Source organism: Macaca mulatta, chromosome 14 (genome assembly GCF_049350105.2).
Source record: "Macaca mulatta isolate MMU2019108-1 chromosome 14, T2T-MMU8v2.0, whole genome shotgun sequence".
In the NCBI taxonomy this organism is placed as follows: Eukaryota; Metazoa; Chordata; class Mammalia; order Primates; family Cercopithecidae; genus Macaca; species Macaca mulatta.
The window spans coordinates 108,346,586-108,365,511 of record NC_133419.1 but is presented as its reverse complement, the minus strand read 5'-3'; the positions used below and the strand labels follow the sequence as shown (position 1 = coordinate 108,365,511).

The following is an 18,926-nucleotide window of genomic DNA, read 5'->3' as shown; positions in this document are numbered from 1 at the left end:
AGGGGATTTAGGATGAGAGTAAGGGAGTAAGAAAAAAGAAGAGAGAGCAGCCAACATTCCTGGGTTATTGGAGTATGTCAGATCACTTCTCATCTTTATTTTTACTCCATCCTAGATATTGTACACCTACATGAAAAAAGTTACTACAATTGTCCCTTGGTATATAAAATTGAAGCCAAATCAAATAATAAATAAAATGCATATTTAATGATCATAAAAAATGTAGCATAAAAGAGAAAAGTGATATATCATTCTTCTAAGAGATTACATTTTTATCACCCCTACATGAGCAGCAGTGGCTGTTCTTTGTAGGGCCATACACCTCAAATGCCTCTAGTTACAGTCACCTAGGATTCTTCCGAGGAAGTACAAACAATACATTGAAAAAAGTATATTAGTCCCTTGGTATCTGTGGGGAATTATTTCCAGGGCCCTGTGGATACCAAAATCTGTAGAAGCTCAAGTCTCTGATACAAAATTATGTAGTATTTGCAAATAACCTATGCACATCCTCCTGTATATTTAAAATTGTCTGTAGATTACTTATGATATGTAATACAATGTAAATGCTATGTAAATAGTTGTTAGACAGTATTGCTTAGGGACTAATGACAAGAAAAAAGTCTGTAGTTGCTTGAATCCCTGGATGTGGAACTCATAGATATGGAGGGCTGGTTGTATTACAGCTTAGGAAATGTAGAGTTTGTACATTAACAGGTGGATAAAAGAATAGCGTTTCATCAAGATAAGACATTGATATTCATATATTGTTACCATGTTTACAATTAAATTTTAATTTATAAAGAATAAGGCCTAGTGAATTAATTTTGTTCATGTTGAAGAGGAAATAGATCTTTGATGTGTCACTTAAAATCACAGCTAACCACAGTTCAAAACAAGGTGATATTTTCTAGTGTTTTAATCTAAAGATACGTCCAAAAATATTTCTCAGTAGGCTCTGCTTTTGCACTTTCTTGTTGATAATCCATGGTTTTATCTAGTCAGGTATGATTCATGACAGTGAAACTAGGTTGAAGTCAAATATACTGATTTAGTCATAGTGATAACATTCTGTTACAATTGAGAAGAATGATTTCTTGAATTATTTTTTGAATAATTTGAATAATTCAAATATATAATTCAAATTGTGTTCAGGAAACGAACACAATCTGCAGCTGATTCCAGAGGGAATATATTTGGAAGGATTAGAAAATCATAAGTATATTCACTCAGTTTATCAGCAGCAGTCTGTACATAATTCTTTCCTGTCTGTTGTTCCCCGGAGCTTACTGCATTGCCTGATTTCCAGGCATACAGTACTTGGCATGTGGTGGAAGCTTACTAATTAATGGTTTGTTCAATGATGAGGAGCAAACCGGTGAATTTACCTTCAGCTTCTTACATGAAAACCAAAATATATACAGTGCTGTGTTTGTCAGCCTTGAAGGCATGTTACAACCTCAAAATGGGTGGGACTTACCACAGGATAAAATTACCTAGATCTAGGATCTAGATTTCTCTTTTTATGTAGAATCCAGGGCACTCCTTATTCCATATGTTTTAATAACTAACATTTACACAGCACTTCAATGGTTAATTAAATATTTAGTATAGATCATTTCATTTGATTCTCATATTAACCCTGATAAATAGGTATTTTTCTCTTTATTTTTTAGATTAGGAAACAGAGGCTTTGAGATAGTAAGTAGCTCTCCTAGGTTATTCAGCTAGTTATTGCTGAAACCAGAATTCAAATTCAGAGTTTACAGGTTGAGCATCCCTAATATGAAAATTTGAAATCTCGAATTTTACAAAATCTGAAACTTTTTGAGTAGCAACATGACGCTCAAAGGAAATGTTCATTGGAGGATTTCAGATTTTGGATTTTCAGATTAGGGATTCTCAGCCGGTATGTATTCTGCAGATATTCCAAAATCCAAAAAATTCTGAAATCTAAAACAGTTCCGGTCCCAACCGTTTGAAATAAGAGATATTCAACCTGTAGTACGCTCTTTTCACTGTACTTTATTGCCTCTGTTTATTTCTCTGCAGTTTAACCCCGTCTCTACTAAAAATACAAAATTAGCCAGGAATGGTGACGCATGCCTCTAATCCTAGCTACTCGGGAGGCTGAGGCAGGAGAATCACTTGAACCTGGGAGGTGGAGGTTGCGGGGAGCCGAGATCCCACCATTGCACTCCAGCCTGGGCAACAAGAGCAAGACTCCATCTCAAAAAACAAAACAAAACAAAAAATATAACCAGCAGGGTACAGTGGCTTTTCCTATAATCCCAGTGATGAGGGAGGATCGCTTGAGGCCAAAAATTCAAGACCAGCCTGGGCAACATATCAAGATCACATCTCCTAAAAAACAAAAAAAGTAGCCAGGCACGGTGGTGCATGCCTGTAGTCCCGGCTACCCAGGAGACTGAGGCAGGAGTTCAAGGCTGCAGTGAACCATAATCGCACACTGCACTTCAGCCTGGGTGACAGAGTGAGACGCTGAGTCTAAAAATACATACATACATAAATAACCATCATTCAGAAAATTGATAAAAAGAGGTATTTGCCTAATCCTATCACCTTATTGTGATGAATATCCTTCTTGTGTTTTTCCTATTAATGTTTTATATAGTAATGAATGTGCATATAATGTGATAACTCATTTATCTTATTTCCATTCTGATATATAATCTTAAAATGTTTCTGAATTTTATAATACAGTATTTTTTCTCTATTTTATTTTTAAATTCAAGTTATTAAAAATATTTTTAAAGGACAGATGAAATTATGTGTATTTATTGTATATGATATGATGTTTTGAAGTATATAAACATTGTGGATTGACAAAATCTAGCAAATTAACATATATATTACCTCACAAAGTTACCATTTTGTGGGGAGAACATTTACCATCCATTCTCTTAGCATTTTTCAAGAATACAATACGTTGTTGTTAACTACAGTCACCATGTTGTACAGTAGATCTCTGGAATTTATTCCTCCTAACTGAAATTTTGTATCTTTTGATCACTATCTCCCCAGCTTCCCACCCCTCAGCTGTCTCCCTCCCTGATAGCTACTGTTCTACTCTAGTTCTGTGAGGTCAACATTTTTGGATTCCAAGTATGAGTGAGATCATGTAATACTTGCCTTCTGTGTCTGGCTTATTTCACTTAACCTAATGTCCTCCAGGTTTATCCATATTGTTATAAATGGCAGGATCTTCTTCTTTGTTATAGCCAAATAGTATTCCATTGTGTATACATACCATGTTTACTGTATTCATCCATTGATGGATATTTAGATTGATTCTATATCTTGGCTATTGTATATAATGTTGCAGTAAACATGGGAGTGCAGGTATCTCTTTGACCTACTGATTTCATTTTCTTTGGATATATACTTAGCAGTGGGATTGCTGGATCATATGGTAGTTGTATTTTTAATTTTTTGGTGAAGCTTCCATACTCTTTTCCCTAGTGGCTGTCCTAATTTACATTCCCACCAACAGCGTGCCAGGGTTCCCTTTTCCCCACATCCTCAACACCATTTGTTATCCTTTGTCTCTTTGATGATGGCCAGATCTAACAAGTGTGAGGTAATATCTCATTGTTTTAATTTGCATTTTCATGATGGTTAGTGATATTGAGCATTGTTTCATGTACTTGGCCATTTGTATGTCTTTTTTAAAGAAATACATATTCAGGACCTTTGCTCATTTTTAAATCAGATTATTTGTTTTCTTGCAATAGAGTTGTTTGAGTTCTTTATATATTTTTGTTTTTGGTTCTGGTTTTGGTTTGTTTTGTTTTGTTTTTGAGACAAGGTCTTGCTCTATTGCCTAGGCTGGAGTGCAATGGTGTGACTACAGCTCACAGCCTCCTTGACCTTGCAGGCTCAATTGCTCCTCCCACCTTAGCCTCTAGTAGCTGGGACTACAGGCACACACCACCACACTCAGCTAAATTTTGTATTTTTTGTAGAGACAGGGTTTTGCCATGTTGCCCAGGCTGGTCTCAAGTGATCTAGGCCTGGGCTTAAGTGATTCACCCACCTTTGTCTCGCAAAGTGTTGGGATCACAGGTGTGAGCCTCTGTGCCCAGCCTGTTGATATATTTTGGATATTAATTCCTTGTCAGATGTATAGTTTGCAAATATTTTCTCCCATTCTGTAGGTTGTCTCTTTCCTCTGATGATTGTTTCCTCAAGTTAAAGCTTTTTAGTTTGATCTAATCCGTCTATTTTTGCTTTAGTTAACTTTGTTTTTGGGGTCATATCCAAAAAATTATTGCCCAGGCCAAGATCATGGAGCTTTTCTTGTGTGTTTTCTTCTAGTAGTTTCATAATTTTGGGTCTTACATATAAGCCTTTCATGCATTTTGAGTTGATTTTTGTAGATGGTGTGAGATAAGCATTTAATTTCATTCTTCTGCATGTGAATATTCAGTTTCCCTAACACCATTTATTGAAAAGACTTGGACTTTATTAATATTCTATTAGGTAGAAGTTACTGGAAATTTGGTTGTGTTCTGTTTGGAAGTATTCTAAATAGCACCATAATGAACATGTATATTGAGAGTCAATGTGACAAGAAGGAAGAACATGGATTTTGGAATGACAAATACCAGGCTTTAAATTTTTGTTTCACCATTTAACAACGTTCAACTTTGAGCAAATTACTTATTTTCTTTGAGACGAAGTTTTCTCATCTGCAGTGTACTGAAAATAGTACCTAACTCAAAGTGTGTTATCTGGATTAAGTGCATTGCTATAAAGAATCTGCTTTAATCTATATGTGTACTCAGGAAAAGGCAGTTATTATTAGCCTGGTTAGTGTTTTCCCTATTTTGAATTATTTTCTTAGGATAAATTTTTAGAAAGATAATTATTGGGTCAAAAGTTATAAACATTATTTTCTTCCTTAAAAAATGATTTGCCTAATTGCTCTTTTAAATGGTTGAGCCAATTTGTGTTTTATATGAGAGGAAGTTCTATCATACTGACATTACCATGATATAGTTTAGTTTTAAAATATTTTTGATAGTTTAATGGAAGAAAAATGGAACCTTGTTTTAGTTTGCACCTTTGCTTATCAGGTTGAATTTTTTTTTATGTTTACTTGTACTTCCACAATTACATATTTAATGTTTGTTGAGGATTTTAAAAATTATATAAAAGTATAGGCTGCGTACCATGGCTCGTACCTGTAATCCTAGCACTTTGAGAGGCCGAGGTAGGAAGACTGCCTGAGACCAGGAATTCGAGACCAGCCTGAGCAACCTGGTGAGACCTTGACTTTACAAAGAAATTTTAAAATTAGCCAGGCATGATGGCATGCACCTGTAGTCTCAGCTACTCAGGAGGCTGAGGTAGGAGGATCACTTGAGTCCAGGAGGCCGAGGCTACAGTGAGCTGTGTTCGTGCCACTGCACTCCAGCCTGGATGACAGAGTGAGACTATGTCTCCAAAAAAAAAAGTATACATTTTAAGCCCAGTATATGTTTTAATGTCATTGATCTTCACCCATCACACAGAAATATGTAGCTTTACACAAGTCCTTGAATATATGTGGGTTTTTATCAAGCCATTTTCTGTCCTGTTGACATGATGCAACATTATTGGGGAGATTTTTCACTTTACTATTCTTGGTTTAAAACCTTTAAAAATGGAAAAAGGGAAGAGGAGAAAAAATAGTGACTATATGACTATAGTATATGAAAGACAGGCAAAAAAAGTAAAAGATGAAAGTACTAAGCCAGGCATGAGTCAGGTCGTTGGTCAGTGGGGAATCTACATTGGACCTGGTGCTTTATTGCTAAAATTGGCCTTGCTCTTTCTTGTTGGTGAAAAGGAGTGCTGTGTACAAATAGCCATAAGAGCCGGGCAAGGAGAGGGAAATGTTCTCTTGTTTTGTTTGGCTGCTGTTCTCCATGTTCTGTCTTAGTTCTCAGGTAATAACTTTCCTCCTCTGAATAACTACCAAGCCCTATCCCTGAGGATTGTTTTTTTTTTTAATAGGCAGGTTGTATTTCTTTCTGTTGACTTCTAGCAAGGTATGGCTATCTGTCAGAGTTGGGCATACTTGAAACTTCCAGTTCTATGAACTGAATTTAAATGTAACAAAAAAGGAGGCAAGCACCAAAATATAATGTTCAGATTATTTGAGTAGTATTGTCATCTTGATACTGTGATTGTTGGCTGATGGCATAGAATATGAATGAAAATAAATAATAAGTAATAATCCAGGCATGTATCTTACACAGGTAAAGGGAGCAATTAATTGGGATTCATGTCACTATTGTTATTAATAGGCCCTTAGTACTTTTTATCTTAAAATACATTAAAGATAAATTGCTGTACTTTCCCTCTAGCTTGATATATTTTATTTCACTTTAAAACTAAAGCAGCTCCAGGATAAAATATAGAAGCTGTTTAATACCAATTACAAATTGAGCAAACTCATTAAGTGTGACTAGCATGGCAATGTGATTTCACTCAGTAAGAATTTTTTTATTTCCATTCTTTTATTGTGCATTTGTAACATAAACTCTGTAATGTAATGTTTCATTTTAAGATCTTTTTCTTCTTCTAGGGAATTAATAACATAGCATTTTAAGGAACTTTTAATAAAAATACTATTTTTTTTGGTAAATTGAGTGTCACTACTTAGTATCAGAGACAATATTACATTCTTCACTGCATACTCAAGAAAATTTTAAAAGCCTGCCTGAAATCTGTATATACTTGGTCGTCTAAAAGCCAGATTAAAATTTTTTTTAACTTTTATTTTAGGTTCAAGGGTACATGTGCAGGTTTGTTATATAGGTAAATTGCATGTCCCAGGGATTCAGTGTACAGATTATTTCATCACCCAGGTAGTAAGCATAGTACCTGATAGGTAGTTTTTTAATCCTCATCCCCCTCCCTCCTTTGACTCTTAAGTAGGCCCCAGTGTCTGTTGTTCCCTTCTTTGTGTCCATGTATACTCAGTATTTAGCTCTTACTTATACCTGAAAACGTGCAGTATTTGGTTTTCTGTACCTACATCAGTTTGCTTAGGGTAATGACCTCCAGCTCCATCCATGTTGCATGCAGCAAATGACATGATCTCATTCTTTTTTATGGTTGTATAGTATTCCATGGTGTGTAACACATTTGTTTACCCAGTCTAGGTTGATTCCATGTCATTACTATTATGAATAGTGCTGCAGTGAACATATGAGTGCATATGTCTTTATGGTAGAACAATTTATATTCCTTTGGATATATACCCAATAATGGAATTGCTGGGTTGAATGGTAACTCTCTTTCAAGTTCTTTGAGAAATCGCCAGACTGCTTTCCACAGTGGGCGAACCCATTTCCACTAGCAGTGTATAAGAATTCTCTTTTCTCTGCAACCTCACCAGCATGTTATTTTTTGACTTTTTAAAAATAGCCATTCTGACTGGTCTGAGATGGTATCTCATTGTGGTTTTGATTTACATTTCTCTAATGATTAGTAATGTTGAGCTTTTTTTCATATGCTTGTCGGCCATATGTATATCTTTTGAAAAGTATCTGTTCATGCCTTTTGAAAAGTATCTGTTCTTGTCTTTTGCTCTGTTCTTAATGGGGCTGTTTGGTTTTTGCGTGTTAATTTGTTTTAGTTCCTTATAGATTCTTCATATTAGACCTTTGTCAGATACATAGTTTGCAAATATTTTCTCCCATCCTGTAGGTTGTCTGTTCAGTCTGTTGATAGTTGCTTTTGCTGTGTAGAAACTCTTTAGTTTAATTAGGTCCCATTTGTCAATTTTTGTTTTTGTGGCAGTTGTTTTTGTTGTCTTTGTGATGAAATCTTTGCCAGAGCCTGTGTCCAGAATGGTATTTCCTAGGTTATCTTCCAGAGTTTTTATAGTTTTAGGTTTTACATTTAATCAGTCTTGTGTTGATTTTTATATATAGTGTAAGGAAGGTGTGCAGTTTCAATCTTCTACACATGGCTAGCCAGTTATTCTAGCATGTTTTGATATGAGCATTCATATTGTTTATTCTCAGAAGGGCTGAGGGAACCCTAGGATCAGTGCTCATTATATCGAAAAATTAAACGAGTAAATATACACTTAAGGTGGCCACTTCTGTTTGACTAAATCTGCTTATATAATTCTTTTCTCTATTATAGAATTTGGGTTAAGAAAAAAAAGTTTTCCAAGAATAATTATTAATCAGTGACTTAACATTTCTTGTGGCCTGGTGCAGTGGCTCATGCCTATAATCCCAGCACTTTGGGAGGCCAAGATGGGTGGTGACTTGAGCCCAGGAATCTGATGCCAGCCTAGGCAACATGGCAAAACCCCATCTCTACAAAAAATAAAACAAATGCTAGGCATGGTGGTATGTACCTATAGCCCCAGCTATTTGGAAAGCTGAGGCAAGAGGATCACCTGGGCTTGGGAGGTGGAGGCTGCCATGGGCTGTGATTGCACCACTGCACTCGAGCTTAGGTAATAGAGTGAGACCTTGTCTCCAAAAAAGAAACCTTAAAAAAGAAAGTCTTAAGCCCCTCCCATTTATTCCCCAATTTATGTGGGCACATTGCAAAATGTGTGTGTGTGTCTGTATATTACATACACATATGATATTCTTAGAACTAAGCAGCAAAACTGTGTACAGCAACAAAACTAGAGAGAAAGAAGATGGGAAATCCCAGCTCCTAAACACTTCTCACAGAACCAGATGCATGCATAAGGCATGCTAGGTCTTACCTGTTGAGGGAGAGAAAAGCATGTTGCTAGCTGCCCGCCGTGCTATCAGTCCTATAGGATTGTTCGGGTATATGAAAAGATTTAATTAAATATCATTTTATAAATTTTGAATTCAGCACTTTATTCTTGAAAAGTTTTGGCATTTAGCAGAAAAAGAGTAGCTTAAAAAAAAATTGGCTGGGCGCAGTGGCTCATGCCTGTAATCCCAGCACTTTGGGAGGCTGAGGCGGGCAGATCACCCGAGGTTGGGAGTTTGAGACCAACCTGACCAACATGGAGAAACCCCATCTCTACTAAAAATACAAAATTAGCCAGGCGTGTTGGCTCATGCCCGTAATCCCAGATACCTGGGAGGCTGAGGGAGGAGAATCGCTTGAACCCAGGAGGTGGAGGTTGCCGTGAGCTGAGATTGCACCATCACACTCCAGCCTGGACAACAAGAGCAAAACTCTGTCTCAAAAAAAAAAAATTAATTTTTGTTTGTTTGTTTTGGGATTTTATTTTCTGATTGTAAAAGTAATCCATGTTATAAAGTATACAGAAGCAGAAAAAAAATTGCCCATCCTTCTGCTACCTGGGTCATCACAATATAGTATATATGGTAATGAGAGATATCTGAGAACATCTTATTTGCAGCTCCCCCCAAAAGACTGTCTACATTTGTGGGATACTTTCCGGTTTTAAATGTGTGATATTACAGAAACATCCAGATTCTGAATGATCATCAATTAGGTGTATATTTGGACCTCCCATTTCCACCACCATCATTTTTATTCTAGTCATTTTGTTTCACTAATTGGAGTTCTGGTTGATATCTGTTAAGGTAATAAATCCTGCCCTGTACAATTATATATTCTGATTTTGTACTGGCTGTAAGAACTGATAATATCATGGTCTCAGACCATTTCACAATGAATATGAGATCTGTCTAATGACTTTAAGGTATGGAATAAGTTCAAAGTTCTTAACTTCATGTGAAATGTAAACAAAATGTTATGGAATTCCTTTTCTGTTACAGGTTGGTTGTGATCGTAGCCAAAACCTTGTGGACATTTGTAGAGAGAGGCAATTTCAGGCTTTTGTCTGTGATGCATTGGCAGTACCAGTCCGCAGTGGGTCTTGTGATGCCTGCATCTCCATTGCTGTTATTCATCACTTTGCAACAGCAGTAAGTATGGTCTTTCTTTCTCTTAAGAACTTGTAGCTAAAGCAGCAGGAAGAGTTCATGAATTTTGCTGATTTTGGACCCTGGTTTAGCTTTTCAGTTCTTTCCATTCTCTTTTCTTGTCACAGTTTGCCCTCTTTGTAAGAGCGCATGCAGAATGAAGATGGGCGACCGTTTAAGTATCTTCTACTTAAACAGAGAGCGGATGGGACTCTGTGCTTTTATGGCGGCATGCTTTTGCCCCTTTCCTACCCCAAGTCTCATTCACTTCTAAATGCCGTCATTCAAACCCAGAGTCACAGAATTTTCGCTGGAAGAGACTTTGAGATCATCAGCTACAGGCCTCTTGAGTATTCTCTCTCCTCAGACTCTGAGTCCCTTCTCTATTTCTTTCTCAGCTCTTCTTTCTCAACCCATAGTTTTATCCCTGACATGTGAGTGTTACTTCTTTCCCATTCTGTTTTTCTTCCTTTCCTATTCTTTTTTTTTCCAGAACTCTTTTTTAGCTGGTAGTAGTATGTTGACTCTTTTAGTATGTTCTTAGTTTTAAAATAAATAATATTTAATATTTTCTTTTTTTCTTTAAAGAACAAAAGCCCACTTATTTTTCTTGGGTGTCCGCAGTCGTTCCCCTGATCTAAGCAATAGCTTTATAGCTCACATTATGGGTCACCAGCAGTTTCAGTAGACCTTATGACCTTAACTGAGTTCAAAACAAATCAAAACAAATCAGAAAACTGTCTGTGTCAGTAGTCTCTTTACTTTTAATAGTAACCAAGAGATTCTGCTGGGCTGCAGCAAACAATATTAGGTTCTTTACAGCAAAAGCCACTAGGCTTCAGTACACTTAGAGGCATTATTGCAAATAGAGAAAGGCTTGAAAGGAGGAGCTATACCAGTAAATTTAAAAATCCACTTCATTTGGAAGAAATGTTTGGCACACGTTGGTGGCTTCAGCTACAACTCAGTTGTTGTATTATAACTTATTACTATGACTTATTTTTGAGTTATAAAAGACACTAATGTACACAAATATATCTATATCCATTTTTTGCAATTGCAAATATATGTTGGATACCCTCCCCTGTATGAAGTTCTATATAAACGTTTTAGAAATCTGTCATGTACAACTTTCTCTCCATATCTATTGTCATTTATTTAAAAAATAATTTATTGGCCACATGGAAAGGAGTGAAGTTGGATCCTTACGTTACACCATATGCAAAAAAAACCTCAAAGTGGATCAAAGACTTATATAGAAGAACTAAAACTATAAAATTCTAAGAAGAAAATAGGAGAAAAGCTTCATGACATTGTATTTGGCAATGATTTCTTGGATATGATAACTAAAAGCACAGGCACCAAAACAAAAAATAGATAAATTGGACTTCATCAGAATTAAAAACTTGTACATCAGACAACACTATCTGCAGAGTGAAAAGGCAGTCCACAAAATGGGAGAATATATTTGCAACTTGGTATATCTGATAAGGAATTAATATCCACAATATATAAAGAGCAACAAAAATACAACAATAACAAAACAATTAAAAAACAGACCAAGGACTTAAATAGACATTTTTCCAAAGAAGATATACAAATGGCCAATGAGCACATGAAAAGATACTCAGCATCACTAATCATTAGGGAATGCAAATCAAAGCCATAATGAGATACCACTTCACACACATTAGGATGGCTATTATCGGAAGCATAGAAAATAACAAGTGTTGGCAAGGATGTGGAGAAATTGGAACTCTTGTGCATTGCTGGTGGGAATGTAAAATGGATCAGCCACTGTGGAAAACAGTACAGTGGTTCCTCAAAAAATTGAACATAGAATTACCATATGATTCAGCAATTCCACTTCTAGGTATATACCCAAAAGAATTGAAAGCAGAGACCTGAACAGATGTTTAGACACATATGTTCATAGCAGCATTATTCACAACAACGAAAAGGTGGAAACAACTCACATATTTGTTGATGGATGAATAGATAAGCAAATTATGGTATATACCTATAAGGGAATATTATCAAGCCTTAGGAAGGAAATTCTGACACATGCTACAACATGGATGAACCTTGAGGATATTATGCTAAGTGAAATAAACCAGACACAAAAGGACAAATATTATATCATTCTACTTATAAGAACTACTTAGAATAGTTAAATTCATAGACAAAAAGTGGAATAGTTTTTACCAGAGGCTGTGGGAGGGAGGCATAGGAGTTGTTATGATTTAATTGATACAGAGTTTCAGTTTGGGATGATGAAAAAATTCTGGAGAGGGATAATAGTGATGGTTGCACAACCATTAAGTATGAATGTACTTAATGTCACTGAGTTGTACACTTAAAAATGGTTAAAATAGCAAATTTTGTTACATATATTTATCACAGTAAAAATAAGTCATTGAGGCTGGTTGTGGTGGCTTAATGCGTATAATCCCAGCACCTTGGAAGGCCAAAGTGAGTGGATCACTTGAGGTCAGGAGTTTGAGACCAGCCTGGCCAACAACGCAAAACCCCGTCTCTACTAAAAATAGAAAAGTTATCTGGGTGTGGTGGCGCACGCCTGTAATCCCATCTACTCAGGAGACTGAGACACGAGAATCACTTGAACCCAGAGGTTGCAGTGAGCCGAGATCATGCCACTGCCCTCCAGCCTGGGTGACACAGAGAGACTCTATCTGAAAAAAAAAAAGTCATTGAAAATCAGTTACACACTGCTATTAAGCAAAGAGCTGGGCACAAGATGGAGAAGACTCAGTCCCTGCTTCGGAGAACTCATGGTTTAGTGGAGGAGGCGGCATTTATTTATTTATTTATAATTTGTTGGATTTGTGTGTTGTTGGTTGAATGCCATAGTTATGAGTGGGACTTAGAGAGTCATTGAAAAGTCTTAACACGTGGGAGTACCTTGATGGGGTAAATGGCCTGATAGAGATCATTTTTATGGCACTGTGAAAGATGATATAGGGTAGAAGATAAGATTTTATATGGAAAATCTCATCCAAGTATCTGGAGACAACGAGGTAAGGGAATTAAAAGAGTTTACTGACCTGTGTCACATCCCTTCACTACTACAGTGTTCTTTTCAACTGATCCCAGGTTATCTCTATTTTAATCCAGTTTACACTCCGGTGCCAGTCTCTTCTTCCCTGACGCCACTGCTTCTACTATTTGACATTCTTTTTACTTTCGTGACCTTGAACAAACATTTTTAGTGATTTCTGAATACTTAGGTTGCTCAACTGTAAAATAATGATGACAATAACCTATCTCACAGGCCTGTCAGGATAAATGAGACAATACATAAAGTACTTATTATAGTGTCTTATACATAGTAAGAGCTCAGAAAAGATTAGTTGTTTTAATAATCATTTTTTTCAACCATTTTTATAAAATGGTCTCGTCTTATTTTTTAGCTTAATTTCCCTATATTTCCCGGCTCCCTAAACCCAACTTGGAAAAATCCTCAGAAAGTTTCCTCCTATTAATTCACTTCTCTGTGTATCAGTCATGCTGAAGTTGCTTTCTCCTATTTTAACATATAACCTGAGATTATTTCCTGGGCTTTTTGGCCATTTTGAATGGGCTGCTTGGGCGTACAAAACAATGTATGTTACTTTGACAATTGAGGAAGGCATTGTCTGAGGCTAAGAGAGCTGTGGAACTGGAAATATTAATTTCTGTTTATCAAATATTGTGTGTATCTTAGTTCTGTTTCATTGCCAGCCTTATTTCCATATGTAGTTTATTATTACATTTTTTCCTCTTTTGTTAGCTTGCTGTTTACATATTATTTTGTTTTTAAATCATTACCCTAGACATGACAACATACATCTCTGACATTATAATCTACCTTAATTGGCATGATTACCCCTTCCTGACAACGTAAGACTTCATTAATAACATTTAACCCCTTCTGCCTTTTATTGTATTATTATTGTATGTTATTATTTGTTTTAAGCTCTCAACCTTCATTTATATTTCTTCACGTTATTTACCCTTTCTGGTATTCTTCCTTTTTTCCTGCATCTTCAGAGTTTCAGAGGAAGTAGGTTTCTTTTGCTCGAAGAGTTCTCTGTCCTATTTTCTTTAGTGTAAGTATACTGGTGACACATTCTCTCAGCTTGTGTGTATCTGAAATCTCTTTATGTTGCCTTCATCGTACAAATGATATTTTTATTTGGTATTGAATTCTTGATTGACATTGTTTTCTGTATTTTCCCTACTTTTTCATCTCTGTGCTTCAATCTGGGTAATTTATACTGACCTGAACTATAGTTTAATACTTATCTTTGTAAATGTATCTAATTTGCTAAAAATTTAAATTCATCTTGTTTTCTAGAATTTCCAACTTCTTAATATATTTTATCATGACTGGAATTCTTGATCTTTTCCTCTGGTGTTTTGAACACACTAACCATAGTATTAAAAAGGCTTTGTCTGGGGATTTATTTCTGTGATATGATATTTCTTTTTTTTTCTCTGTTTTTCGGTCCTTTGGTCATCAGTATTTTTAGCATACTTCATAATTTTTCATTGTTTGCTAGGCATTTTATGTTAAAAGATTTGGGAACTTTTTCTCTGAAGGAGGTTAAATTTTTCTAAGGACAACAGATAAAGTATAAGCAGATCACTTTCATTCTGCAGAGAACTGGTTTTATGCATTATTGGGGATGATTTGTATCTATTTTGTTTTTGTTCCTACTTCTGTAATGTAGCCCTTCTGGGTCTCAAGTGAAAGCCTGGAATGTACGCCAAGGCTATTACACCTTGGCAGACCTTAAATTCCAATGTCTGTCTCTCTACCATTGGCTGCTAACATTTCTGTTTAGCATTTTAACTTCCCAGCTGCTAATCTGCTAAGTTTCTTGGAATTTCACCCTATCTACATGCAGCTTAGAAACCGGCAAATGCTTCAAAGGGTGTTTGTGTATAGATTTTTGAAATAATTTTCCTGCAGTTTCTCCTTTATCCATGACTCTGTCCCTCAGCTGCTTTGACCTCCCTATACTCAGAGCCCTACCTGTTCAGGCCACTAAGACTTCTGCATTCTGCTCATATTCTGTTATCCCACATTAGGAATTAGCAGATAATTTCAGGGAAAAGCTGGAGTGAATCTAGAGCTCACCTTGGCTTAACTTCCCTTCGCTCAGGGATTATAGCCCTTCAAAGGCCTGCCTGCAGTGTTACTCTCCAGTGCCTTAAGCAGCTGTTTTATGTATTTCACCCAGCCTTTCTGGTTGTTTTCAGTGGGAGAATTAATACCAACAACTTCAACAAGGCTATAAGTAGAAGTTTTCATAGTATAGTTGACACAATTCCTTTGTAAAAGCATTATATAAACATCGAAGTGCTTCATATTACCGCTTATGGCCCTGTAAGAAGTCATCAGTTGTTTAAAAGTCACAGGGAAGATTAACAGAAATAAACTTTGCTTTTCTCTACTTCCTCCTTCCTGAACACTTTTTTCTTAATCACAGAACAGAATGCCCTTTCCTCTTTTCTCTTTTTTGTTTTATATAAGACATTTCGTTAGATTTTCTTATTAGTCATCCTAATTGAAAACAGTCCTATGGTCAGTTTTATTTTCTAATTTCCTATCTCTTCCAGGTTAATCATGTGTTTTGGTTTTTTTCATTAGGAACGTAGAGTGGCAGCTCTCCAAGAAATTGTTCGACTCCTGAGACTAGGTGGGAAGGCACTCATTTATGTCTGGGCAATGGAACAAGAATATAATAAGCAGAAGTCCAAGTATCTTAAAGGAAATAGAAATAGCCAAGGAAAGAAAGAGGAGATGAACAGTGATACCTCAGTGCAGAGGTCACTTGTGGAGCAAATGCCTGACATGGGCAGTCGAGACTCAGCATCTTCTGTCCCCCGCATTAATGACTCTCAGGAAGGAGGATGTAATTCAAGGCAAGTTTCTAATTCCAAGCTGCCTATTCATGTTAACAGGACTTCTTTTTATTCTCAAGATGTGCTGGTTCCCTGGCACCTTAAGGGAAATCCTGATAAAGGCAAACCTGTTGAGCCATTTGGTCCCATAGGATCCCAGGACCCAAGTCCTGTGTTTCATCGTTACTACCATGTGTTCCGTGAGGGAGAATTGGAAGCTCTCTGCCGGACTGTGAGTGATGTCAGAATTCTGCAAAGCTACTACGATCAGGGAAACTGGTGTGTGATTCTTCAAAAGGCCTGATTATTTACCTGAACACATCATATAGAAAGAAGAAATGCTCACTTAAAAAAAAAAAAGAGAGACTAAATTAATTACCCTTTTAATTAAAGAGAAAACTTGTGGGAAAGTACCAAAGGAAAGCTGAGAAAAATTCGGAAGTAGGGATTCATTAGGAGACATTCAAATGGCTATTGTTGGCTGACATCACAGATGTGGTGTTGGCTCCTCCTACTTCCCTACGAGAGGTGGTTTCTAAAAGTGATTGAAGTAGTTTGTGCAGTGTTTGTAATTCTGGGGTAAGAGTCCAGGATTTTGAAGATAACAGTATTTTAGTAAAGTGCTACTAAATGTACTAAATCATGTAGGATTTTAGGGAAGTAATTATATGTTAATACAGAAAATATTCCTGGTCAATAGAAAATTGTCTGAAGTTTTACCTATGGTTTTTAGCTCTGTGCAATCATAGACAATAACCATTCTGTTTCCATGCCTGACTAGCCCAGGGCTGGACATATAGCAGGTGTCCAATAACATTTAGTCAATCAGATAATACCCAGAACTTAGCAGGAGTTTCATTTAAAAACTTCTTTTTGAACCCGACCATATACCAGTTACTATTTTAAGTACTGATAATGAAGCAGTGAATAAGAAAGAGCAAAGCTCTTACTCTTATGTCGCTTACATTCTAGAAGGGGAGACAGACAACAGGCAAATAAATAAATAGTTACTATGTGCCAGATAGTGATAAATGCCATGAAAAACATGAAATGAGAGAGGATTTACCTTGGAGCAAAAGATTACTTTTAAATGGCTGGAATAACTACCAATCCTGACTAATTTATTATCAAGAGTTAATTAGTATTCCAAATTCATTGATTAGGGTGCTAAAAACAACCCAAATGTGCTCCTTTAACTCCTTTGTTTAAATAACAAAAGTTAGAAGGTGGTCACTCAGACCTAACTATGCCCTTAGAGTCAAAGCTGTGGTGTCCTTATTGGTTATTTCTAGTTGATTCATAATTTGTCCCAGTCCTGGTTCAATCAGGGGTTATTTTTTAAAATCTGTACAATATTGCATAATAGTAACCCAGTTAACTTACCACTTAGGTCAGGTTTCCAGGAGGAACAAAGGTAGAAAGTCAACCATAGGTCAAATTATCACATAGAAGGAAAAGCCTTTTTTTAAAAGAAAAAATTTTTTGAAAACTTTACTCCCAGTATGCATTACTTTTGTAGTAGTAATGCTTAAGACTGTTTTAAAGAAAAATTGCTTTCTGTGGATTATAGCTGCCTATATAATTAATATATATTGTTTTTAATGCTAGTGATACTTAATCTTGAAGCATCAAGTTTTCAGAAACCCGTAGTGATTGATAATGGGTCTTAGACGAGAGAATGATTATTTTTGTCATGGAATTTCAGTACAACATCCAGGTGTACTGGTCCCTCTGGGATGAATTTATAAGGCTCATGATATAGGAAAAGGAATATAGAGCTAAAAACAATTTTATTTGTGATATAAATTCTGGTACTTTGCACCAAAATTTGAAGTCAAGTCATGCCAATAAATTTTAAGATCCAAATAAAATAGATGATTTTCTATGAAGACGAAAAATACCAAAATTGACTCAAGAAGAGAGGGAAAATGGAAGATGTTGAAAAATAGCATAGGAATTCAGAACTTGGCTCTAGAATCAGGTTTCCTGAAAGTTGAATTCTAGATCTGTCATTTAGTAGCTGTGGGATTTTGGGCAAATTTCTTAACTTTTCTGTGCTTCAGTTTTCTTAGCTGTAAAATTGGAAGAGTTGTTATGAAAATTCACTGAAAGTATACTTGTATAGATCATAGACTAGTATAAGAATATGTATGCATTTGAGAAATATTCATGATTATTATTCCCAGAGGAGTTTTAGGTATTGAGTGATGCCAAATCTAATTTGTTAATTGTATAATAAAAATCTATATTCTTACTGACTTTTTTGGTCTGCTCATTCTTATAAGTTGAGACAGATGTTTTAAAATCTGCCACTATGATGATGGATTTCTCTGTTTTTCTCTATAGGGTTGTTAGTAGCAATAGTACAAATCTGGAAAAAGTCCAAATGTCCGTCAACAGTAGAGTGAGTAAATTATAGTCAGTTCATACAGTACATTACTACACAAGCAATTAAAGTGAATATACTTACAAGCTGTAATGTAAATGAATTTCAGAAACAATGCTGAGTAAAAGAAGCCATATACAAAATAATACCATATGATTTCTGCAGAGTTTAGGAGTCCTCAAGACCACCCTTCTAACACCAACTACAAAGTTCAGGGTCCCTGAAAGAACACCCACACTTCTGATGCCAGCTGCAAGTTTGGGGTTCCTAAGACAACCCTCAGGTTTGATAATTTGCTAGAAGGGCTCACAGAACTCTGTGAAACTGTTATACTTGGGGTTATAGTTTATTACAATGAAAGGATACAAATTAAAATCAGCTAAGGGAAAAGGTACAGGGGCACAGTCCAGGAGGGTTTCATGCATGGAGCTTTCAGTTGTCCTCTCCCAGTGGCATTGTGGACAAAACTTACTTCTCCCAGCAACAATACAGGTGCAGTGTTGCCAACCAGGGAAGCTCACCCAAGCCTCAGTGTTCAGAGTTTTTATTGAGGCTCAATCACACAGACATGGTTGACCACACATGTGGCTGACTTTTAGTCTTCAGTCCTTCTGGAAGTCAAGCTGATACTGCTTGGCCCAGAGTCCCCAGGTAAACAGACTTGCTTATCAGGCACCATATTCCAAGGGCTGGAGATCAACTCCCAGGAACCCAGG

The 18,926-nt window shown here is 36.3% G+C and overlaps 1 protein-coding gene across 5 annotated transcripts in view; it reads left to right on the top strand.

The window, feature by feature from the left end:
* Positions 1–18,082, top strand: part of ALKBH8 (alkB homolog 8, tRNA methyltransferase) — a 66,198-nt gene extending 48,116 nt beyond the window's left edge. For 4 of the 5 annotated variants that reach the window (XM_028833938.2, XM_028833936.2, XM_028833937.2 and 1 more), the window contains 2 exons: positions 9,768–9,917; positions 15,571–18,082. In XM_028833938.2, coding sequence (XP_028689771.2) covers positions 9,768–9,917; positions 15,571–16,128 — 708 coding nt within the window. In that variant the 3' untranslated portion in view covers positions 16,129–18,082. Of the gene's footprint in view, positions 1–9,767; positions 9,918–10,042; positions 10,214–15,570 lie in introns of those variants that run through there. The other variant, XM_077964247.1, reaches the window with a different exon arrangement.
* Positions 18,083–18,926: the final 844 nt, after the last annotated feature.